The sequence below is a fragment of the Elephas maximus genome, chromosome 9, assembly GCF_024166365.1.
Source record: "Elephas maximus indicus isolate mEleMax1 chromosome 9, mEleMax1 primary haplotype, whole genome shotgun sequence".
Lineage (NCBI taxonomy): Eukaryota > Metazoa > Chordata > Mammalia > Proboscidea > Elephantidae > Elephas > Elephas maximus.
The window spans coordinates 118,638,927-118,664,937 of record NC_064827.1 but is presented as its reverse complement, the minus strand read 5'-3'; the positions used below and the strand labels follow the sequence as shown (position 1 = coordinate 118,664,937).

The following is a 26,011-nucleotide window of genomic DNA, read 5'->3' as shown; positions in this document are numbered from 1 at the left end:
TCAGATCATTTGTTCAGCATACAGATTGAATAAGTATGATGAAAGGATACAAACCCGACACACAGCTTTTCTGATCTTAAACCATGCAGTATCCTCTTGTTCTGTTCAAACAATTGGTCTATGTAGAGGTTCCTCGTGAGCACAATTAAGAGTTCTGGAATTCCCATTCTTCAAGATGTTATCCATAATTTGTTATGATCCACACAGTCAAATGCCTTTGCATAGTCAATAAAAAACAGATAAACAACTCTCTGCTATTCTCTGCCTTTGGCCAAGATCCATCTGACATCAGCAATGATATCCCTCATTCCATGTCCTCTTCTAAATCTGGCTTGAATTTCTGTCAGTTCCCTGTCATTGTACTGCTGCAACTTTTTTTGAGTTAGCTTCAGCAAAATTTTACTTGCATGTGATATTAATGAACTTTTTTTGATAATTTCTTCATTCCATTGGATCAAGTGTTTTTGGGCTGGGTATGAATATGGTTCTCTTTCAGTCAGTTCGCCAAGTGGCTGTCTTCCAAATTTCTTGGCATAGATGAGTTGAGCACTTCCAGTGTTGAATTCTCTCGTTGAGACATTTCAGTTGGTATTCCGTCAATTCCTGGAGCCTTGTTTCTCATCAGTGCCTTCAGTGCAGCTTGGACCTCTTCCTTCAGCACCCTTGGTTTTGATCATATGCTACCTCCTGAAATGGTTAAACATCAACCAATTCTTTTTGGTACAGTGACTCTGTGTATACCTTCTACCTTCTTTTGATGCTTTGCATCGATCAGTATTTTGCTCCCAGAATCTTTCAATATTGCAACTCGAAGCTTGATTTTTTTCTGCAGTTTTTTTTAGCTTGAGAAATGCTGAACATGTTCTTCAACTCCACGTCTTTGCACGTTTTATTATAATACTTTACTTTGCCTTCTTGAGCTGCCCTTTGAAATCTTCTGTTCAACTCTTTTACTTCATCATTTCTTCTTTTTGCTTTAGCTACCTGAGATTCAAGAGCAAGCTTCAGAGACTCTCCTGACATCCATTTTGATCTTTTCTTTCTTTCCTGTCTTTTTCATGACCTTTTACTTTCTTCACATATGATGTCTTTAATGGCATCCCACAACTCATCTGGTCTTTGGTCATTAGTGTTCAGTGCATCAAATCTATTCTTGAGATGATCTCTAAACTCAGGTGGGATATACTGAAGATTGTACTTTGGCTGTCGTGTACTTGTTTTCATTTTCTTCAACTTCAACTTGAATTTGCATATGATTCTGTTGCACATTTGGCCTCTGGCCTCGTTCTGACTAATAACATTGAGCTTCTCCATTGTCTTTTTCCACAGATTTAGTCGATTTGGTTCTTGTGTATTCCATCCTGTGAGATCCACGTGGTATAGTTACCATTTATGTTGTTGAAAAATGTATTTCCAATGAATAAGTCATTGGTCTTGCAAAATTCTATCATGTCATCTCCAGCATCATTTCTATCACCAAGGCCATATTTTCCAACTACGGATCCTTCTTCTTTGTTTTCAACTTTTGCATTCCTGTCACCAGTAATTATCAATGCATCTTGATTGCATATTTGATCCATTTCAGACTTTAGAAGCTGATAGAAAATCTCCAGTTTCTTCATCTTTGTCATTAGTGATTGGTGCATGTATTTGAATAATAGTTGAATTAACTGGTCTTACTTGTAAATAAAAAAAAAAAATAGATGTGTGGATATTATCCTGCCACTGACAGCATCGTTCTTCAGAATAGTTCTTGAAATGCTCTTTTTGACAGTGAATGTGATGTTGTTCCTCTTCAATTTGTCATTCCTGGTATAATCAATCAAACCAAATCATACCCATTGCCATCGAGTCGATTCCTACTCATAGCCACCCTATAGGACAGTAGAACTGCCCTGTAGGGTTTCCAAGGAGCGGCTGGTAGGTTTGAACTGCCAACCATTTGGTTAGCAGCCGAGCTCTTAACCACTGCACCACCAGGGCTTCCTATATGATTTTCCAATTCCAAATGGCCAATACCAGTCCATTTCAGTTCACTAATGCCTAGAATGTCAATCTTCATGCATTCCATTTCATTTTTGACAACTTCCAATTTCCCTTGATTCATGCTTTGTACATTCCATGTTCCGGTTACTAATAGATATTTGCACCTGTTTCCTGTCATTTTTCGTCGTGCCACATCAGCAAATGAAGGTCTCAAAAGCTTTACTCCATCCATGTCATTAAAGTCAACTCCACTTTGAGGAGGCAGCTCTTCCCCACTAGTATTTTGAGTGCCTTCAACCTTAGGGGCTCATCTTCCAGTACTATACCAGACAGTGTTCCACTGCTATCCATAAGGTTTTCACTGGCCATTTTTTTTTTTTTTTTTCAGAAGTAGATCACCAGTTCCTACTTCCTAGTCTGTCTTAGCGTGGAAGCTCTGCTGAAACCTGTCCTTCATGGGTGACCTTGCTGGTACTTGAAATACTGGTGGCATAGCTTCCAGCATCATAGGTACATGCAAGCCACCACAGTATGACAAATTGACACACAAGTGGTGTATTTATGCCATAACCCAACATAGCAGTTACCAAAAGTTCCTTTTTTCTTGTGTACATTTTAGTGACATTGTTCACCTTTGTCAAGCTGTATATACTTCACCTTAATTTGGTGTTACCTGTCCCATCACCAAAAATATAGAGAGTGAATCCCCTTCTCCCCCCACTCCCCATCCCTAGTGATCAATAATGAACACTAGTGGCTGTATATTTGCCTGTTCATGTCATCTCCTAAATGTGAGAACATACAATACTTGTTTTTTTGTGATTGACTTGTTTTGCTCAACATAATGTCCTCCAGGTTTATCCATGTTCCAAGATGTTTTGGAAACTCATTTTCTGTTATCACTAAGTAGTGTTCCATCGTACGTATGTACCACATTTTACTTATCTATTCATCCATTGATGAGCACTTAAGTTCTTTCCATCTTTTTGCTATGGTGAATAGTGCAGCAATGAACTTAAAAGTGTGCATGTGTCTGTTCCTGTCACTTCTATCAGATCCCTGGGGCATACGCCCAAATCAAAGGGGGAAAAAAATCTGTTGCTTTCAAGTTGAATAGAGCTGACCCATAGGGTATCCAAGGCTACAACTCTTTACGGAAGCTGAATGACGAATCTTTCTCCCGTGGAGAGGCGTGTGGGTTTGAACCACCAGCCTTTCAGTTAGCAGCCTAGTGCTTAACCTTTGTGCCACCAGGGTATATACCCGGGAAGAGAATTGCTGTAGAGCCGTTATGAGTCAAAATCAACTTGAGGGCGCCAGGTTTGGTTTTTAGTTATGGCAGCTGTACCATACGAGGAACCACCAGATTTTTTCCACAATGGCTGTACCATCTCAGATTCCCACCAGCAGTGGGTGAGGGCTGCAGTTTCTCCGTATCCCTTCAACACCTTTTATTTTCTGGATTTTTGTTTGTTTGTTTGTTTTAACCTTACCCATCTTAGTGGGAGTAAAATAATATCTCATTGTGGTTTTGATTTGCATTTCTCTGATGGCTAATGGTGTTGAGCATCTTTTCATACATCTGCTGACCATTTGAATATCCTCTTTGGTGAATTATCAGTTCCTGTTCTTTGCCCAGTTTTTGATTGAGGTATTTGTCTTTTTCTTGTTAAGCTGTAGAAATATTCTATATATGTTAGATATTAAACTTTATCAGCTATGTCATTTCCAAAGACTTTTTCCCAGTCTGTAGGCTGTCTCTTTACTCTTTTGGTGAACTTAACTATTTAACTTTTATGAGGTCCCAGTTATCTATTTTGTTTTCTGTTGCTTGCATATTTGTTGTGTTTAATAATCTATCATTGAAGAAAATTTGGTCCCACAGCTTTGGTCCTATATTTTGGTCTAAGAGCTTTATGGTTTTAGGTTTATGGTTTCATTTCTAATGATGGTTCTCTACTTGCTTAGTCATCCCTGGGTGGTCCAAATGGTTAACCACTTGACTATTGACCAAAAGGTTGGCAGTTCAACCCACCCAGAGGCCCCTCGGAAAACAGGCCTGGTGATCTGCTTCCAAAAGGTCGCAGCCTTGAAAGCCCTATGGAGCAGTGTGTTGTGTACGCATGGGGTTGCTGTCAGCCAGAATCGACTTGGTGGCAACTAACAGCAACAACAACAATAACTCAGCTTGCTTTGTTTGCAGGCCCAGACTCACGGGAAGTGGCCTGTGAAGTGGTACGCTCCTGAATGCATCAACTACTACAAGTTCTCCAGCAAAAGTGATGTCTGGAGCTTCGGCGTGCTGATGTGGGAAGCCTTTTCCTATGGACAGAAGCCTTATCGGGTGAGCCAATAGTGTTTCCTTCATATTTATGTGGCCATTAGGACAGATATGCAACCAGGTTATCTCTCCAGGAACCTAGAAATCACAAAATCTGTATACCTGTTCAGAGTCTTGCACTACCTTTTGAATGGGACAGTTAATATGATCTCACTTTATTCTAAATTGAAAAAGAAATATGTGACGTTAACTGAACGTTATGTATTTTTTTCCGTTGTGCATTACACATATAAATGTGAATAAATATATACCCCCATCATCATTAATTGGAGTTGAAATAGAAATAAAGACTTCATACAATATCAAATTTGCAGCTCAGTTACATTTTTTAGACTTTTTAAAGTATACTACTTATACAGAAAAGTACATAAATTCTAGGATATAGCTGGATAAATTGTCACAAATGGAATGCACCCATGAAACCAGCGCCCAGGTGAAGAAACAGAACAGAACCCCAGAAGCCCAGTCTCTACCCGATCCCACCAAAGACACAAGCCTTGCCCCAAGGGGAACCCCATCTGCCCTCTAGTATCATAGATTAAATTCTCCTGTTTTTGTACTTTATATCATTGAAATCATACGTCATACCCTCTTGTGTCTGTATATTTTGGGGGAGAGGATTGGTTGGTTGTTTTGCTTTACTGAACAGTATGTTTTAAAAGCTGAGGTACATTTTGCATGTTTTCAGGGAATGAAAGGAAGTGAAGTGTCTGTTATGCTAGAGAAGGGAGAAAGGATGGGGTGCCCTCCAGGCTGTCCAAGAGAGATGTACGAGCTGATGACCCTGTGCTGGACATACGAGTGAGTACTGGACCCCTCCCTCCCATGCGTGCAAATGCTCTGGAGGCAGACGGGCTGCTGGGCGTTAAAAAGAAGCATCAAGTCTGTCTTTTCATTAATTGGGAATGTGCTCCCTTCTAAACAAGCGATGGACGGGGAGAAAAACAACTGCCTCTGCTTTAAAGTACCTTGCTTCCTGGACTGTGCACATGAACTCTTTAGAATCTAAAGAATAATTTCAGACAATTACTCTAACATCTAGGGTTTTAAAATTTCAGTGTAGATAATAATGGGGGACAAGTCAAAGTAAAAAAGATGCTTCTAAGAGTCTGGTGCTTTGTACCACATTTGGGAATTGAGGATGACAAAAGGGTTTAACAGGAGCATATATACTCTCCTGGTTTGTGAATTGCCTTTATTAGTGAGCCGTGGATTCTCTAAGGTAGCACTTCTCTGGAAGCTACAGAGATGTAGGATCAGGGGTCCTCAGTGTCTGTCTTGGCTGGATCGTGTCTCTTGCCTAGTCGGTCACGGGTGCTGGCGCATCCTTTAAAGTACACATGAGTGCTGTACTCAGGTGACGTCTGGGCACCTGGGAGGGGAAGAGAATACACTGCTCCTAGGAATTAGAGAAGCAGACTTTCTCCTCCCAGGGCCTGGCAGCCGTGTGAGTGTGCCTTGTGGTAGCCGAGCCTCCACTCCCGGAACTTTGACAGTGGTGTGTGCACTTAGAGGCCTGGAGCTTAGAGATGAGGTGATTAAGAGCAGCTCTGGAATTTGCCATAGATTGGATACTTAGAGGACTCAGGCTTGCCTCAGATATGACTGCGGCCTTGCAGGAAAACATGGGAGGCTGAAGACGTTCCGAAAGCTTTCAGAATCTACCTGGTATTTAAGCTGTAACTGCTGGGGACATCACCACACCACAATCAGGAGTTGAAGTAAAGAATCTCATTGATCAACAAGCAACCCAGAGGGTCAGCAGCAAAGGGAGAGGGCAGATCATTGGGCAGATGTTTTCCTGCCCCCAGCTGCTGACAGGGAGCAGGCCTGGCAGATGCCTTCCCTTGCCAAAGGAGCCTGTCTACACCCTGAGGGATCTGCCTTGACCACAGTTGTTGGTGCAAGGAGTCCCTCAGTGGTACAAAAAAACACCTTCGGCTGCTAACCAAAAAGTTGAAGGTTCGAGCCTACCCAGAGGCGCCTTGGAAGAAAGGCCTGAGGACGTCCTTCCAAAAAATTAGTCTTTGAAAACCCTGTGGAGCAAAGTTCTCCTCTGACATACTAGGGGTTGCCATGAGTCAGAGTTAATTCAATGGCAGCTGGTTTGGGTCTTTTTTGGTTTGGTTAGTGTTAAAGGGATATCAAAGTGTCCGTAAAAGAAAAGTGTTACTAATGAATTTTAGAGAGGACCCCATTTCTTGAATCTCATCTCAGTTCTCCCCAAGCCCAAACTAAAATTGTGAGAACCTTGATGGAGCGTGTGGGGCAGCTATTTTGAAATTGAAATTGAAGGTCTAGTCTAGAAAATCAGGGGGTGGGGGAAATACATGGAGAAACAGGAGAGGAATTAACTCCCAGGGTGAGGCTGTAGACTGTGTAAAGATGCTGTGTGCCTGTGCTGCGAGTCTCGTCCCAGCCTGTCTCATTCCATGGCACTCCCTCCCAAAATGATGTGAAGGCTAGGACCAGGGGATATGAGGGGTGAAGGAAGCACCTGCCCTCAGACTTTCCGAGGGGGCCCATAAATGTGCGTCGGCGACTAATCCTTTGTTTTCAACAGAGTTCCAAAAGGCCTATAAACTGCTGAGAACGGCGCCGGCTTTTCCTGGCTTTTATTGGTAGCATAAGCTCTGCTGTATCCTGCAGGCCCTGGCCTATTGGCTCAGTTCACGAGAGCTGGGCACAGGTGGTGGGTCTCACAGCTCGCCTTCTTCAGTGCGCACCATCGCGACCCTCTGTGGTCCACCCAACCTTTCCTTCCCAAGGTCAACGCTGGGGTCAAATGTCCAGCAGTGGCATGCACTGCGAGTACGGGCCCTAGGGCCCCGGGAGCAGACCACCAGCCCTCCTGTGAGGGTGAGTGTCCCTGTGGCCAGGCTTCATCCTACCTCAGCTTCCGTGGGGGCAAGTGTACTTCAGATTGTTGTGAGACAAATGAAGAAACCTGGAATTAAAATAAGCTGGGACCAAAAACCCCACTGCCACTGAGTTGATTCCAACTCATGTGACCCTATAGGACAGAGTAGAACTGCTCCATAGGATCTCCAAGGAGCGACTGGTGGATTCGAACTGCTGACCTTTTGGTTAGCAGCCGAGCTCTTAACCACATTTGTGTTTGACTTTAGTACTTACCATGTTTCTTTCTGCCTGCTGCTGCTTTGTGGTAGATATTTAACGGCAAGGAGTTGGATGTGGGTGGGGGAAGGGGTTCAGGGATGGATTGGGGTGGTGGGTGATAGGCCTTTGGGGTGAGCTGCAGTGGGGGCCATGGTGCAGCCAGGGTACCACCTTCCACTTGTCTCTCAAGGGCAAGACAAGGGCTGCCAAATGCTGCTAGCACCTTGGTACATTCTTGGGGTTCCTTAGGGAGCTAGAGCACAGCCAGCTCTGCCTGCCTCAGCCCTCAGCTGTTTCTGCCGTTATTGCCAGAATGATCCACTAGGGGGATGATTCAAGGGAAAACAGCTTCCTGGTAGTCACTGATATTACAGCAAACAAGAAAAAGCTTCTTTGTTCAAAATTATTTCAAAATATATGCTCCCAGCTGGAGACTTAACTGATGGTGTGTGTGAGATTTATAGGCAAGTGACGTACAAACTCAGTCCTGGGTCCAGCTCTTCAGGAATGCCAGCTTTCCGGTTCTGCTCCAGGAACTAGACAGATGGATAGATAACGAGGAACCATCCCAGGGTAACGATTCAGCAGAAGGGGAACTTTGTCTAATCCTAAGTAGTCAGAAGAACGCATGGTGGTTCAGTGGTAGAATTCTTGCCTCCCTTTCGGGAGATCTGAGTTCGATTCCTGGCCAAGGCACCTCCATGGCAGACACCGCCTGTCTGTCAGTGGAGGCGTGTGTGTTGCTGTGATGTTAAACAGGTTTCAGTGGAGCTTCCGGAGTGAGACAGACTAGGAAGAAAGGCCTGGTGATCTACTTCTGAAAATCAGCCAGTGGAAGTCCTGTGGACCACCACGGTCCGACCCACAGCCAACCCTGATGAAAGTGCAGGACCGGGGAAGTGCTTTGTTCTGTCGTGCATGGGGTCGCAATGAATGGGGGGCGGGGGGCAGGTAACTTGACAGCAGCTAACAACAACAAAGTAGTTAGATGATGTAGCTAAATGAAAAAAAAAAAAGGAAAAGAAGATTTCTTGTAATTCAAAGGCTCTGGAGCTGGCCTGTCAACACCGAGTCTCTTGGGAAGATACCCACCTATGCCCTCTGTGTTCTGTTCTGTTCTGTTTCGGGATGGGATCCTTGCGAGGACGTCAAAGGGACTTAGTGACGGAACCCAAAGAAGGTGAACATCACCCCCACGCCTCTCACTTTGCAAAGGGGAAAACAAGACACTCAGAGTATCACCCTATAACAGTCACACGCAGAGGCTATGTTAAAGTCAGGAAGGAAACACTAGCTTTCAGAAAAACAGGAACCAGTAGAGAGGCCTCAATAAGTAAGTGTTTTCCAGAGTCAGTTCATGTTCATATAATTAAAGATCGATGCAGGAAACCCGTCCACTACTGTTGAGTCGATTCTGACTCATAGCGACCCTGTAGGACAGAGTAGAACTGCCCCATAGGGTTTCCAAGGCTGTAAATCTTTACAGAAACAGACTGCCATATCTTTCTCTCATGGAGTAGCTGTTGGGTTCCAACCGCTGACCTTTTGGTTAGCAGCTGAGGGCTTAAACATTATGCCCACAGGGCTCCTCCATGTAGGAAAAGCCCTTGCAAATTGAGAGAAGACGCTGGGATGCTTCATCCTAAAAAGTCTCCAATGGTCTCCACTGTTCAGGGGTGAGGGTAGGCCTCTCTCTAAGGGAGAAAACCCTGGACATATGGGATTCCCTGAGACTGTGGAATGATCTAGCTGAGGGTCAGAATCCTCTTTAAAGATCTGTAAACCCAACATACAGGGAGAATTTTCCAGGGCCTTGGCAAGGTTTGCCCCTGGCTGCCTCCCACCCCAGATCCTCTCTGCCTCTGAGCCTGATGCATCCTAAAAGACCTGGGCACATTCAGTTGTTCCCCCTCGCTGCCTGAGTGTCTAATGTGTGCATGGCCACCTTTCCAGCCACTCGGGACAGTGAGTGAAGCACAAGTAAGCAGGTAAGCCCCAGTCTCTGCCCTTGTAAGAACTTACAATGCTGTAGCGGGTGGGGAGGAAGGAGACAGCAAGCTTAAAGTAAGTACATTCTATGTTCTTCAGTTGTCCAGTGGAAATTCAAAACCTAGCAGGGCCCAGGGGTTGTGAATGTATGTCTGGAGTTTTAAAAGACCTCTGGTGTGGAGGTACTTTCTCAGTAGAAGGAAATGAGAAGATTGCCTGGACAAAGAGGATTATGGGAACTTCCAGAATGTGACGAAAGGAATAGAAGTGATCCCTATACATTCTCCAAGCTTTTTGAGGCTGTTTGTTTTTTCCCTAAAAAAACTCAGCCACTTTCACCTGTTAAAAATAATCAACCATCAACATACGAGCAGTTGATATTTGACAAAGGCCCCAAAGCAGTTAAATGGGGAAAAGACAGTCTTTTTAACAAATGGTGCAGGCATAACTGGATATCCATCTGCAAAAAAATGAAACAAGACCCATACCTCACTCCATGCACAAAAACGAACTCAAAATGGATCAAAGACCTAAATATAAAATCTAAAATGATAAAGATCATGGAAGAAAAAATAGGGACAACATTAGGAGCCCTAATACACAGCGTAAACAGTATACAAAACATTACTAACGATGCAGAAGAAAAAGTAGATAACTGGGAGCTCCTAAACATCAGACACCTGTGCTCATCCAAAGACTTCACCAAAAGAGTAAAAAGATTACCTACAGACCGGGAAAAAGTTCTTAGCTATGACATTTCTGATCAGCGCCTGATCTCTAAAATCTACATGATAGTGCAAAAATTCAACTACAAAAAGATAAATAACCCAATTAAAAAATGGGCAAAAGATAAGAACAGACACTTCGGTAAAGAAGACATTCAGGTAGCTAACAGATACTTGAGGAAATGCTCACAATCATTAGCCATTAGAGAAATGCAAATCAAAACAACAACGAAATTCCATCTCAGTCCAACGAGGCTGGCATTAATCCAAAAAACACAAAATAATAAATGTTGAAGAGGTTGTGGAGAGACTGGAACACTTTGCTGGTGGGAATGTAAAATGGTACAAACACTTTGGAAATTGATTTGGCACTTCCTTGAAAAGCTAGAAATAGAACTACCATAGGATCCAGCAATCCCACTCCTTGGAATATATCCTAGAGAAATAAGAGCCTTCACACAAACAGATATAATCACACCCATGTTTATTACAGCACTGTTTACAATAGCAAAAAGATGGAAGCAACCAAGGTGCCCATCAATGGATGAATGGATAAATAAATTATGGTATATTCACACAATGGAATACTACACATTGATAAAGAACAGTGATGAATCTGTGAAACATAATCATAACATGCAGGAACATGGAAGGCATTATGCTGAGTGAAATCAGTCAGTTGCAAAAGGACAAATATTATAGAAGACCACTATTATAAGAACTCAAGAAATAATTTAAACAAAGAAGAAAATATTCTTTGATGGTTATGAGAGGGGGAGGAAAGAAGGGAGGGAGAGGAGTATTCACTAATTAGATAGTAGATAAGAACTACTTTAGGTAAAGGGAAAGACAACACACAATACAGGCACGGTAAGCACTACTGGACAAAACCAAAAGCAAAGAAGTTTCCTGTATTAACTGAATGCTTTGAAGGCCAGCGTAGCAGGGGTAGGGGTTTGGGGACCATGGTTTCAGAGGACATCTAAGTCAATTGGCATAATAAAACCTATTAGAAAACATTCTGCATCCCACTTTGGAGAGTGGCCCCTGGGGTCTTAAATGCTAGCAAGTGGCCATCTAAGATGCATCAATTGGTCTCAACCCACCTGAATCAAAGGAGAATGAAGAACACAAAGGACACAAGGTAATTACGAGCCCGAGACAGAAAGGGCCACATAAACCAGAGACTACATCGGCCTGAGACCAGAAGAGCTCGATGGTGCCTGGCTACAACCGATGACTACCCTGACAGGGAACACAACAGAGAACCCTTGAGGGAGCAGGAGAGCAGTGGGATGCAGACCCTAAATTCTCACAAGAAGACCAGACTTAATGGTCTGACTGAGACTAGAAGGACCCTGGTGGTCATGGCCCCCAGACCTTCTGTTGGCCCAGGACAGGAACCATTCCCAAAGCTAACTCTTGAGACATGGATTGGACTGGACAATGGGATGGAGAGGGATGCTGGTGAGGAGTGAGCTTCTTGGATCAGGTGGACACTTGAGACTATGTTGGCATCTCCTGTCTGGAGGGGAAATGAGAGGATGGGGGGCGGTTAGAAGCTGGTGGAATGGACATGAAAAGAGAGAGTAGAGGGAGGGAGCGGGCTGTCTTATTAGGGGGAGAGCAATTGGGAGTGTGAAGCAAGGTGTATATAAGTTTTTGTGTGAGAGACGGACTTAATTTGTAAACTTTCACGCAATAAAAATTTTAAAAAGCAAAACTGGAATATAAGACTTATTCTGAGCAGTTATTCTATGTGCATATAAGGAGACCATTTGGATCCCAGAAAAAGCAAATGGCTTGAAGAAGGTAGGTACAATGAGGCTTATAAAGAAAAGAACCAAACCAAACCAAAGCCTTTCCCTTCCAGTCAATTCCTGACTCATAGTGACCCTACAGGTCAGAGTAGAAGTGCCCCATAAGGCTTCCAAGGAACAGCTGGTAGATTCAAACTGCTATCCTTTTGGTTAGCAGCCAAAGGCTTTTCCACTTCACCACCAGGGCTCCATAAAAAGAAGTTGTTGGGTGCCACCGAGCCGGTTCCGACTCATAGTCGGCCCTATAGGACAGAGTAGAACTGCCCCATAGGGTTTCCAAGGAGCACCTGGTGGGTTTGAACTGCGTACCTTTAGGTTAACAGTCGCGCTCTTAACCACTACACCACCAGGGCTCTGTAAAGAGAAGAAGAGGGAGAAATATCAACCATTGGCTAATCTTAACATGATTGACCCCTGACTTCCCACTTTACTGAGGTCAACTGATACCAAGTTACTTCTGGCTTGGCTGCCAATAATTTGGCTTTCCAGCCACCTGAAACTCTGAGACTTTTTGAGATTTAAATTAGAAGGTAGTTGTTTGATGACTATCCTTTTCTAGCAGGATAAGACAAATTTACATTGCTATAGAGCAGTTGCTGGTGGTTTTTGCAGTGTGAGTCAGGCTTTTTATGGTTAATATTTGGTTTTTTGGGTAAGAAAAAACTTAAAATCGAAGGTTTAAAATAAAACACTTTCACATACACACACCAGTTACCATCGAGCAGACTCTGACTCATGGTGACGTCGTGTGTGTCAGAGTGGAACTGTACTCCATAGAGTTTTCAGTGGCTGGTTTTTTGGAAGTAAATTGCCAGGCCTTTCTTCCGAGGTGCCTCTGCATGGACTAGAACTTCCAACCTTTCAGTTAGCAGCAGAGCACTTTAAACTTTTGCACCACCAGGGACTCAGGTGTCTGTAAAAATTTGTTTAGCGATTGCAAATTGTTGAAAACATTTACCTGTGGTTTACATACATCAGTACTTCACTTGTCAACTGAGACAGGAAAGCAAAGCCTTGCTATAATAAAATTTATCATAGACAATGTCTGTGCTCTTGCTTCTGACATGACAGTTTTTTTTGAGCTTTAATAAGAGCACAGATATCACCTTCTCAGAAAATCCAGAGCCACCAATTTGAGATATGGGGAGGGAAAGTCTGAATTGTGTCCAGCTACTTTTTTCTACGGGATTGGGAATAAAAAATTAGATGCATGCCTACAGCACAATGACCAACTAAATGTTTTCAGACACATACTTTTTTCTAGAATCACAAGGACACAGCCACTGAACCTGGATTAAAATGTTCTGACTTCTAGTGCAAAAATTGGAAACCTTGTTGAAATGAAGGTTTGGGCTCTGTAGGTCTGGGACGAGCCTGAGACTCTGCATTTCGCACAGGCTCCTGGTCACACCGGTGCTGGGGGCCAGAACCACACGGTGAGTATTGCAGGCTCTAGAGTCAGCCACTAGGGGCACAACCATTCATAGTCTCATGCCTGCAAAGATCCAACACTTAAGAGATCATGATGAAAAATACAACCATTCATTTCCACTGATCAGGAGCAAAGGAGAAAGAAGGAAACCAAAGACTCAAAGAAGAAACTAGTCTATAATACTAATAGTCTACAAGAACCACGGCCTCTTCTACTCTAAGATCAGAAGAACTAGATGGTGCCCGGCTACCACTTCTGACTATTCTAATCAGGACTACAATAGATGAACCCTGATAGAATGGGAGAAAAACGTGGAATAAAACCTCAAATTCTTAAAAAATCTAGACTTACTGAACTAGTTGAGATTGGAGGACTCCCTGAGTCTGTAACCCTGAGATAGTCTTTAAACCTTGAAACAAAACTAGCCCCTGAGGTCACCTTTTAGCTAATAACAGATTAAAAAAAACCCACTGCCATCGAGTCGAGTCCGACTCATAGCGACCCTATATAGGCTCACAAAATAAGAAAATAACCCCCCTGAGTACTGTGCTCCTTTAAAAAATAATCTATATGACACCAAAAGGTCAACAATTACTTTAAAACAAAGATGAGAAGAAGGTAAGGGAGCAGGGAAACTAGTTTAATGGAAATGGAGCAACAAGAATGGAAATAATGAGAGTTTTTATACATTATGAAGAATGTAACGGACATCACTGAACAATTTGTGTTGAAATTGTTAAATGGGAACCTCAACTGTTGTGTAAACCTTTACTGAAAACACAAAAAATTATTTTAAAAAGGCCATAATCAGCACGTTTTCATAAACTCATTATATTAGTTTCCTAGATCTGCCATAACAAAATACTACAAATAAGGTGGCCTAAAAATTTATTGTCTCACAATTCTGGAGGCTATCTATAGTGGTGCAGTTGTTAAAAGCTTGGCTGCTAACCAAAAGGTCAGCAGTTCAAATCCATGGGTGCTCCTTGGAAATCCTATAGGGCAGTTCTACTCTGTTCTATAGGGTCCCTATGAGTCAGAATTGACTCAATGGTACTGGTTTTTTGTTTTTTTTTTAATTAGAAATCAAGATTCCGGCAGAGCTATGGTCTCTCTGAAACCTCTAGGAAAAGATCCTTCCTTGCCTCTTCCAGCTCTTGGTGGCTGCTTGCTGGAAGTGAAGAGGACTTGAAACACTTACTGATGAAGATCAAAGACCACAGCCTTCAGTATGGATTACACCTCAACATAAAGAAAACGAAAACCCTCAGCACTGGACCAATGAGCAAATCATGATAAATGGAGAAAAGATTGACGTTGTCAAGGATTCATTTTACTTGGATCCACAATCAACAGCCATGGAAGGAGCAACCAAGAAATCGAAAGACGCATTGCATTTGGGCAAATCTGCTGCAAAAGACCTCTTTAAAGTATTAAAAAGCAAAGATGCCACCCTGAGGACTAAGGTGTGCCTGACCCGAGCCATGGTGTTCTCAATCACCTCATATGCATATGAAAGCCGGACAGTGAGTAGGGAAGACTGAAAAAGAATTGATACCTTTGAATTATGGTGTTGGCAAAGAATATCAAATATACCATGGACTTCCAGAAGAAGGAACAAATCTGTCTTGGAAGAAGTACAGCCAGAATGTTACTAAGAAGCAAGGATGGTGAGACTTTGTCTTGTGTACTTTGGACATGTTATCAGGAGGGACCAGTCCCTGGAGAAGGACATCATGCGTGGTAAAGTAGAGGGTCAGTGAAAAAGAGGAAGACCCTCAACAAGATGGATTGGCACAGTGGCTGCAACAATGGGCTCAAACATAGCAACAATTGTGAGGATGGTGCAGGATCAGGCAGTGTTTTGTTTTGTTATACACAGGGTCACTATGGGTTGGAACTGACTTGGCGGCACCTAACAACAACAAGCAATCCTTGGTATTCCTTGGCTTGTAGATGCCTCACTCCAGTCTCTAAGCCTGTCTCGTATAATGTTCTCCCTGTGTCTCTCCCCTTATAGAGACAACAGTCGTACAGGATTAGGGTCCACCCTAATGGCCTCATCTTACCTTGATAACATCTGCAAAGACCTTAGTTCCAAGTAAGGTCACATTCACAGGTGCTGGGGTTGAGACTTCAACGTATCTTTTTGGGGGACACAATTCACCCCACAACATACACTGACAAACAATAATCTATCTCTTTGCTTTTTAGGGTGGAGAACAGGCCTGGATTTGCAGCAGTGGAGCTGCGGCTGCGGAATTACTACTACGATGTGGTTAACTAACCGCCCTAGTTCTGTCTGTGGCTGCCTTTGATCGCCAAACAATCACAGGAAAATGTACAGAAATGAGTTGGTTTTGACTGCTTCCATCACCCTCTGCCCGTTGTGGGGGCGAGCCTCATGTGGAACACGCCTGGACAGCTGTAACCCAAAGCCTGCCCCAGGGCACGCCCTCCAGAAAGCAAGCACAGCCACAGAACATCTGTGTGAAGAAAGATGGGCAGCACGATCAAAGGGCTGCCTGATCTGTTCGTTTTCTTCTATGTATAGTTTTCATGGCAGGTTGTTTTTAGGAGCCATTTACAGATTCCTTTTCTGTCTTTCCAGTCCTTGGAATCCTGTGATGTATTTGAATACGAGCAGGCCCAGAGGCCTGACCAGGGACATTCTCACCACATGGTACGTAGCACTGCTGCACTCAGAATTCTCAGAGCGTCCCAAGGATGCAGCTAGAACATGACTTGTGAAATGCAAGAGCGGAAGGGAAGAGAAGAAAGGAACTTGGCTGCCTTCAGAATGTGGCTTTGACAGCCCTCGTGACTGATGCCTGGCTGCTGAAAAGCATTCCTGAGTATAAAAATGCTTTGAAGTTTTTTTGTTTTTTTTTTTTTGAATTGAGCTCAACCAGTACATGAAGCTGGTTAAGGGGGCGGGGGGGAAGTCTGGAACCTGCTTTGGCTCTGTGTTATGAGACAGAAGACTTATATCTATGTGAAAAATGAGGACGATTTGAATGAATTAGCTTGGCATACTTTCCCCCAGAAATCCTCTCTCCCACAGACCATCTTGAAGATGCTTGTATGTAACTAGTAAATCAAGTTCTGTATTGGATACTGCATAGGGTGGGTGGGATGTCTGCCATCTTGAGTCTGAGAGAGAAGGCTGGGTTTCTGGTTGTGGGTTTTTGGCAGATTACTTCAGGCTGGTATCTACTGAATGTGGTCCCAATGTCCTCTCAGAGCGTGCTGCCAAAACTCCCCCACCCCATTTTTTCTGTACCCTTAATGGAGAAAACATGGTGGCTCAAGACTCCTAAAGTTGAGTTTCCAAAAGTGTGAATTCATGATCAAACTACAGACCCCGACTGTCACCACATATAGGCCTTACTGAGTATGTTAAGTGTGACTTTGGGTTGAAGACACAGACCTAATAGTTCCCATAGTCTTAGCTACTCCTTTTCTTAGTGTTTGATCTTATACACATCATCAGCCATTGATACTAGTATTGCCTGTGGCCCTTGAAAATTAAAGAGATTACTGTGTCCATGGATACACATGAACTTGGAACCATCTCATCTTCAGCTACACCTAAGACATTTTCCAGTGTATCCCCAGATGATGAGCAGTAGAGAAAGCCGTCCTCCTGACGGAGGGGATCAAGGTGTGGAGAAAGGCAGCAACCGGTACCTTGACTTAGCCAAAGAAGATACAAGTCACTTGTAGGACGTGTCCTAAGAAATTTTTAAAAGCCACTCAAGCTTTTCGAAATTATGCTACCTGGTGGTTTAGTCATTTTGTTAAAGACAGGATGGATCCCTGTGTGCTGAAATTGCTGGGCAGATGCCATACACACTTATAGTCCCTGAAATTAAAAACATAAATGACAAAAATCTATGTTGGTGAGGACATATTCATACTGAGAATTGTAAAAGGATGGGTTGGGTATGCTGGGTTTGGGTGAAGCAGTGATCCTCTCTGAGAAACAGGTTATGATGCTGAATTCTTGGTGCCTTCCTTCTTTTATCCCCATGGTGTACCTGTAATAAAAATCACACAATTACTGGAACAGGTAGCAGTGTAGATAGTAAATGTATAGAGTTTATACCTTCTTTGGGTGTGATTTCCCAAACTCCTTGGCAGTAGCTCCTATCCTGCTAGGAGTCTGGGGATGGAAAACATCCAGAATGTGAGTGGATAAGAGTGATGAGGGGCCTCTCTCCCCTCCAGAAGGCCAACCAGGGAGGCAGGGCCCCTCTCTGTCTCAGACTGTCTCTCGGGCCTCTCCCCTTGGTAGAGCAGCTCCTGTGTGTGTAGGCTACCTTCTGTGGCCAGTGTGTGGAAGTCTTGGCCAGTGAAAATGGTGCCTGCGGCTATGAATAGTCCTCCTTCCCCATGGATAACAAGGAGGGCAAATAGAGAAAGGCAGGTTAACTGAAGAAGAATTTATAATGGTGAAAAGGGGTAAATTTGAAAGGTTGAGGAAAGGTTTCCAGGGCTTCTTACAGGCCATCTAGCTTGGGCTGCTGGCACCATCCTTCTGGATTGTTCTAACTAGGTCTCAGTATGGGATCTGGGCTCATTCTTTGTGCCTTTCACCTTTAGCAGGGAATAAGGGAGCATCACAGACAAGCTGACCAACATCACATTGATGGTGGGTGCCACATACCTTATCCCCAGCGAAACCAAAGGTTTCTACTGGAAACAATCCACTCAGCAGTTAAAGTAATTACATGCATGTTTTTAATTTGGGCGTGTCCTTCACCCACATTTTTTGTCACCTAGCCATGCTTTTACTTGTTAAGTGGTATCTTCATATTTACATCAGACCAAATGACTGCAGGTGTGCCTAGATTGCCACCTGCAGAGGTGACCACTCAGTTTTTAGGCCTCCCAGCCTCCCAGAGAATCCACTCAGCTTCATAGCAGTGTATTGTATTTCCCATGCTTTTCAGAAGAGCTCCATTTTGTCACTGTATTTTTTAAAAAAGCTATGATTTTTAATAAAATTTTAAAATTAGCTTTGTGATGATTTTTATGAAAGTTATTGGAATAGTTGGATCAACAGTCAATGCCCATGGAAGCAGTAGTCAAGAAATCAAACGACATATTGCGTTGGGAAAATCTGTTGCAAAAGATCTCTTTAAAGTGTTGAAAAGCAAAGATGTCACTTTGAGGACTAAGGTAATCCTGATCCAAACCATGATATTTCCAGTTGCCTCATATACATGCGGAAGCTGTACAATGAATAAGGAAGACCGAAGAAGAATTGATGCCTTCGAATTATGGTGTTGGCGAAGAATATTTAATATACTATGGAGTGCCAGAAGAACGAACAAGTCTGTCTTGGAAGAAGTACGACCAGAGTACTCCTTGGAAGAGAAGATGACAGACTTCATCTCACATACTTTGGACATATTATCAGGAGGGCCCTGGAGAAGAATATCATGCTTATAAGGTAGAGGGTCAGTGGAAAAGAGGAAGACCCTTAATAAGATGGATTGACTCAGTGGCTGCCATGGTGGGCTCAAACACAGCAATGATTGTGAGAATGCCACAGGACTGGGCAGTGGGTTGCTATGGGTCAGAACCAACTTGACAGCACCTGACAACAACAAGGAGGTTACACTGTCAAATGAGTGGTGTTAACCAGCATGCACATGTTTTTTAACAGATTGTATTGACAGTGTGGGGACTAGAATTTTATGTCCCCAGCCCTGTTCTAGAAGGACGGGTATATACAGGCCCCTCTCCAAGCTTCCGTGCAGCCCAGAAGGGGGCCTGTTGAGGAGACACTAGCCCTCCAGGAATGCCCTTCTCTTCTGTTCACAAGCAAGGCACTCGGAGACTCGTGGGTGGTCGGAGATCTATACAGCAGTGTGCCATACAGCCAAGTCCTACCCACAGAGGACAGGGCAAGGAAACCCCAAAATGGGGCCAAGCAGGGAGTGGGTTGTGATTTTTCCCTTTCCCTGTGAAGATAGCATAAGGAGCATTCGGGTAGCCCCGAAAAGAATTCTTAGTCCCAAGATCCTTCTGTTCTGAGGGAGATTCTTCACACACATACATACACGTGCACGCATACACGACACATGTACACTACATACATTACAAACATACAGACCACACACATACATGAACCCATGCCACATACACATATACACCACACACGAACACATTTCTATTACACAATACATAAATGCCCACCACTCACACATATACTGTATACACACGTATACCACACACAAACACACAACCTTACTCCAAATAACCACCTAAATATCAGCATGGGGAATTAATGCTGCTCACAGAAGTAGCCTCATAGGTATGTTCATTTCTTCCCTTCAGTCCTCACTGGCCCTGGGGGCTGGGACTCAAAGGACTCTGCCTGTCACGAAGTGTCCTTGCTAGCCCACTGGAGGCCCTCTCTTCTTTCAAGCTCGGTCAGAACTGTGAGGAGATTAGGGGTTAGTTGGCCTAACCTCTGTTGGTAAGCTCTGAGTCCTGGGACAACACCTAGATAGAAGAACAGACTGTGAGAACAGGCGGCAGGTGATACTGCAGTCCGCATGGTGAGGAGAGCATGAGCTGGGACTAAAACCCGGGTCTCCAGCCATCTTTGCTTGGGCAGGTCATACAAACTCAGCCTCCAATTTTCTTACCTTTAGATGAGGGTCAGAGGGCCTGGCTCAGTGCTGTGGGGCCTGTATTTTAGGAATGTCAGTGAGACCTACCGTTGGTGCCCCAAGGCCTTAGGCTACCTCGGTGGCCAGGAATTCTCCAGCCAGCAGATGGCGCTATGTCATAGCTTAAGAAATACAGGTATCTTTTGGTTTCTGATCCTAAAGCCTTACTGGGTGCCACCGAATCTATTTTCGACTCATAGCAACCCCAAGTGAAACAGTAGAGCTGCCCCACAGGGTTTTCTAGGCTGTAATATTTATGGGAGCAGATCACCAGGTCTTTCTCTCACAGACACACTGGATGGGTTCAAACTGCCAACACAGCAGAGCCCCTAACTGTCACACCACCAAGGCTCCTTGAACCTTAAACTACCAGGGCTAAACCCATTGTGATGATGTCTTGTTGCATTTGAAGTGTGAGGATGGCAGCTTCCTTTGCTGCTCTGTTGCTGCAGCTTTTTACTAATGTGAGTTCAAGCAGGGAGAGCTTTTAAGGCCTGTGCTTATCTTTCCAAGATTAGGAGGAGAATTCCAGTAAGAAAAAAACAGCTGCTGTCAAGTCAGTTCCAACTCATGGCAGCACATATGTGTCAGAGCAGAACTGTGCTCTGTGGAGTTTTCAGTGGCTGATTTTTGGGAAGTAGATCACCCGGCCTTTCTTTCAAGTCTCTGGGTGGACTCGAACCTGCAACCTTTCAGTTAGTAGTGGAGCATGGTAACCATCTGCACCACTCAGAGACTCCAGGAGGGGACTTCGGAACTGGTAAATACACGGATTCTCAGTTCAGGGAAGAGGGAAGCATTTTGAAAGAACCAAAATGAGATTTGGGTTTTTTTCTTTGTTTGTTTTATCTTTTAGCTCAGGTTACACCAAACCAGTATTTCCTACCTCAGGTAGCAGTTGTCTCCTTCTCATGGAGAACGCCTCGTGGTCTCTGGGGGGGGAAGCCATCCCCGCTCAGGGAACACAGCCTGACTGAATCACCACATTGTCTCAGGTGTTAGGAGCCCAGCCAGGGCAAAGCACGCACGGTCCTGCATTCATGCCCGTTCACACATCCTCACAAGCCAGTCCAGCAGAAGAGAAGCCTGAGGAACGTTCCACAAAGTGTCTTTCAAGGGATGTTAGTCTAGAAGACTAAAGATTTGCTGGGCAACAGCAGGTTCCTGATTGAATAACTTTAGAAAACACCGAGTGTATTCCCACCTTACGATCACAATGCCTATTAGCATATTAAAAGCACCAAGGAGTATTGCAACAAAAACCTTTTTAGAATTTTTTCTTACTCAACATTGTCCCTACTTTTTGACCACAGAACTACTGTTGTGCTCAGTGTGTATTAGCATGACGGTACTGGTGTTCCTCCAATGCACTTTGGGAAACCTTACCCAACCCAGAGGTGCCTCAGAAGACAGTCCTGGGGATCTACTTTCAAAAACTCGGCCACTGAACACCCTATAGAGTGAAGTTTCTACTGACACACACGGGGTCACCACGAGTTGGGGTCGACTCAACAGCTGCTGATTTACCAAACATTAGGGAGGAATCTCTAAACGGGAACACTAGGCAACTGTGGAGGAGGTGATTCTGCCCCCTGAAATCATGCCGAGTGAGCAGTCACCTGTTCTTATTAGCTTATTAATAAGGCTGCTTATGAAGAGCCCTGTGCAGTCATGTTCTCAAATGTTGATTGTTGGCACATCGCATATTCTCTCTCACACACAACACACCGGGACACATATAATCACTCTTTCCTTCAATGAAAAAAAAGAAACAACGGCATTTCGACACAGCAGAATAAGTTGATGTTTCATTACAGAGAGCTCTTCTTAAGCCCACTTCTTTATTATTTTGTGGTTTTAGAACATTAACCTAGAGGAAGAAATAATATGCTCCCAGAGCTGCCACCACACATCCAGTAAGCATCCACCAAGATTCCAGAACCTTCTGAGCTGTGAGTCAACCCTTCCTTTCGTTTGCCTGAGCTCACTCAGCTGACCGGCTTGTCACTGCCGGGACGGCCCACTTAAGGTGAGTTAGCCAACACAGTGATGCTCACAGCCCACGCGCGGAGGACGTTTCCAGGAGCTATTTTTTTTAGCTCAGCGTTATTTTACCAAAGCCATGAGTCATAAGACTTTAAGCTTTCACAGTCTTTGAGGTTTTTCAGTGACTCAGTTTTCCACCACTGTCCTTAAACTGTGGAACAATGACTGAAAAATGTATATTGTTCGTAAACGATTTTTCTCTTATTCATAAAAATACAGAGGCAGGGTTCTGGTCCTGCTTTATTCTCCACAACTATCAAACGACATTGCAAGTTTGTATAAAGCACTCAGGGGTGACAAGCATGTTGAAATACGGTGCTGTAATTACTTCACTGCTTGGGAGCGGCTGGTTGATTCATTCCCTCCCCGACACGGGAGTAAAGGAGATGCTTCTGCCCCAAGACAGAGAGAATTTAAGCTGAGGAGATTCATTACATGAAAAGGTAGTGCCCAGTTAAAGCTTAGCAAGGAACAAATAGTATTTTAATAGCCCTGTTTTCTGCAATCAAAACATTTAGACCCTTGTTCATTTTAGGATTTAAAAAAAAAAAAAAAACCCATTGCCTTTGGGTCAATTCCGACTCATAGCTCACCTCTTTAATAAAATATCCATTCCCTAATGTTTTGCTATGAAAAATCTTTTCTCAATGTCATTCCAGTACTTTATTCTTGTGCACTAAGTGATGGCCTCCCACACACTGCTTTTGGTTTAGGGGAAGGGTTGCCGGCCCATTCGGAGTCCTTGCTTGTGTGTGTTTTGGAGACACAGGGTCTAAGATCAGCTGGTGGAGCCTGCGTTCTTTCGTAACGTTTTTCCAGCATTCTGTGAGGGTGTGTCTGTGTTTATGTGTGGAATAGGTGTCTTTATCTTTTATTTTTCTAGATCTTCATGTACTCAATATTCCTGTCAACATGACAATAACTTTTAATTGTATTAACCAGCTTGATTATAGTTCTGCCACCTTTGGTTCTCCTACCTACCGGGCATTTAGTTCAGTTTCACCCTGCCCTGACTGGAGGTAACGTAGAAGGTCAGGGGAAAAGAAGACCTTCAGCGAGGCGGATAACACAGCGGCTGCAACAACGGACGCAAGCATCGAGCATAACGAAGATAGTGAGGAGGGCTCAGGACCAGGTAGTGTTTTGTTCTCTTGTACATGGGGTCACTGTGAGGTAGAACTGACTCAACGGCACCTAACAACAAGTGGATCTGAACTTAGGGCATGGGGCCCCCATCCTCCTTACATCACCAGCCAGTTGGCTCTATTATGGCCACTCCTATTGCTGCAGTAAAAAGAAAACCGGAGAGAGAAATTGAAGCCCCAGATAGGCTGGTACACTTTGACTTACCATTTAAGTCCCGTAAAAGCCAAGTATTTCTTTTCCCAATGAAAGACCTGCCTTTCCTGCGCTGCTCAGATGGTGGCCTCGGCACTGAACCCACACCAGGCAACGAGGTGGGCTGGTGCTGGGCGCAGGATGTCCTCACCGTCACCTTTGACAAAGGCAAGAGGAGGATTTGGCGAGAAGCAGAGGGTGGTGTCCTCTCCACGTCTATAGGTGCTTTCTCAGAGGACTCGGGTGTTTCCTGGAACGCAGGGTGCCTACCACTGAGCCGGAATGAGAAGCTGCCCATCAGACAAACACTTCGTCTCTCCGGCGATCCCTGCGCAGCAGCTGATGGGTGAGCGGCGCCGACGAGGGGCCGGTACTGCAGTGTCGGTAGCCCACCCTGGCCGAGATTCTTCCACAGAAGAGCCCCGCAGCCTCCCTGGCACTGCCGACTGACAGGGTGGGGACACCTCCCTGTGCCTCTGACCACTAGTAATTCTTGGAGATGTCACCTCTTTTTTCTTTTTATTGTGGTAAATATGTAACAAAACATTTGCTGTTTCAACGTTCTTCGCATGTGCAGTTCCGCGGCATTGATGTGTTCGTCACGTTGTGCAGCCAGCAGCACTATCTGTGCCCAGCTTTCTCCAACTCCCGTAACAGAAGCTCACCGTCTCCTAGCACTGAGTCCTCCTCCTCCCCCCTCCCACCACCCCTGTGACCACTAATAACCTTAGGTCTGTGTGCATTTGCCTGTTCTAGGTATTTCACGTAAGTGGAATCCTGCAGTATTTGTCGTTTTGTGTCTGACTTACTTCACTCAGCGTGTTTTCAAGGTTCATCCTATGTTGTACAGCATCTATCAGATCTTCACTGGAATTCATTCCCTCTCTATCTGCAGAGTCTGACAGATGGGGAGCTGTGTGGGTCTGGGGGCCCGAGAAGGGGCATCGAGAAGTCTTGGTCAGGTCAGGATGAAGGAGGAACCCTAGTAGCCTGAGGAGCCCAGTCTGGCCTTGCTTTTGGGAAAAGAATCCAGGCAATCCCAGACTCAAACACCATGATCACCCTCTCCATCCCTAGATGGCCAGTGCTGGAGGCCCAGTAATGAGCACAGTAATTTCAGCTTGAAGCGATTCCCTTAAAAACACCTGAGCAGAATAGACCTGCATCTTTAGAGCTGAGCTGCAGCCAGCCTCATTTCAGAGGCCTTGGAAGCCATAGGGGAATAACTCCCTGGAACAGGGAACCGAATATCCTTGAGCGCCATACACAAAGGTCAGGGAGGATTCAAGCTGTGGAGCCCGATGCTCACACAATTATGGAGCGCCGTTGAAGAAAGAGAGTTTTGAGTTTTAGTTCATTGGAATCCCCAGAACTCACCCAGGTCAAGGTGTACCACATAGCTAAGACATGATCCAATATGTTGGAATATATAACATGTGCAACTTCACACAAAGACACACTCACTGAGTATAGTACAGCTACAGGTTGGGGCTCAACAGTACAGGAATCTGATAAATTCTGTTCCATGTGATTCCTATAAAATAAGGAAACAAAAGCAGGGTGCATTTATAAATGTACGTGCATCATTTTATCAAGTATTTTCCTGATAGGGGAGAACTTGCCTTGATCACAAGAACTGACTCCTCTACTGATGTTTAGTAGATTTTCCATAGACTAGTTTCTGGCTCCATACATGCCAAACCTTGTTCTCTTCCACTACTCACATTCTTCAGCGCTGGGCACAACAGGACATGCTCGTATCATATATGATCTTCATGTCTCAAAGCCAGCTGGTCAATAATAAGGTGGGTGCTGGCCTTTCCTGCACCGGGATGGTCAGCAATAAATTAACTATGTATAAAGTGACTGTAAACCACATAAATATATCCCATTGAGATCAAACTATATGCACCTCTAACTCAACTTTCCCTTAGCTGAATCTCAAAAATGCCTGTGGCCATTCCAATGACACCCAGGGAAGCTGAAGGGGAAAGAGACTGCTGTCTTCACAGGTTGAAGAGAAAATGTCTTACTCTGACAAAGTTTACAAAAGAAAAAAACAAATCCAGGATCCTGAGGATTACACTTCATTAGCTCCCTGATGAATCCACCTCTGCTGAACGCCAGTACAATTGAGAGAGCCTGGGTGTTGAGAGAGAGGGGTAGCTGCGTGTGATTAGGTGTGGGTGGCATAGGGAGAAGGTGGATGGGGTAGCTAGAGCCCCAGAAGATGAGAGAAGCCACCTGCTAGGGACATGTTCTGCCGAGCTAGGCAAGAGTTTTGCCTTGATCCTTAGTACTTCCTCCTGCACCCCCAGGCTGGGACCCCCCAGAAGCTCAGTCCCTGCAGGTACATCAGCAGGCTGCACCTTCAAGAAGAACCCCCTCCCCGCCCTGCAAATTCTCTTCCCTCTTTTCCTGATGTCTGTGTAACCCTGGTGGTGTAGTGGTTAAGAGCTATGGCTGCTAACCAAAAGGTCACCAGCTCGAATCCACCAGCAGTCCTTGGAAACTCTATGGGGCGGTTC

General features: G+C 44.4%; 1 protein-coding gene across 7 annotated transcripts in view; it reads left to right on the top strand.

Annotated features, from left to right (window-relative positions):
* The window catches only part of SYK (spleen associated tyrosine kinase), a 128,940-nt gene extending 110,507 nt beyond the window's left edge, over positions 1-18,433 (top strand). For 2 of the 7 annotated variants that reach the window (XM_049895269.1, XM_049895267.1), the window contains 3 exons: positions 4,190-4,330; positions 5,016-5,128; positions 15,628-18,433. In XM_049895269.1, coding sequence (XP_049751226.1) covers positions 4,190-4,330; positions 5,016-5,128; positions 15,628-15,700 — 327 coding nt within the window. In that variant the 3' untranslated portion in view covers positions 15,701-18,433. Of the gene's footprint in view, positions 1-4,189; positions 4,331-5,015; positions 5,129-15,433; positions 15,601-15,627 lie in introns of those variants that run through there. The other 5 variants (XM_049895268.1, XM_049895266.1, XM_049895270.1 and 2 more) reach the window with 3 other exon arrangements.
* The last annotated feature ends 7,578 nt before the right edge of the window (positions 18,434-26,011 follow it).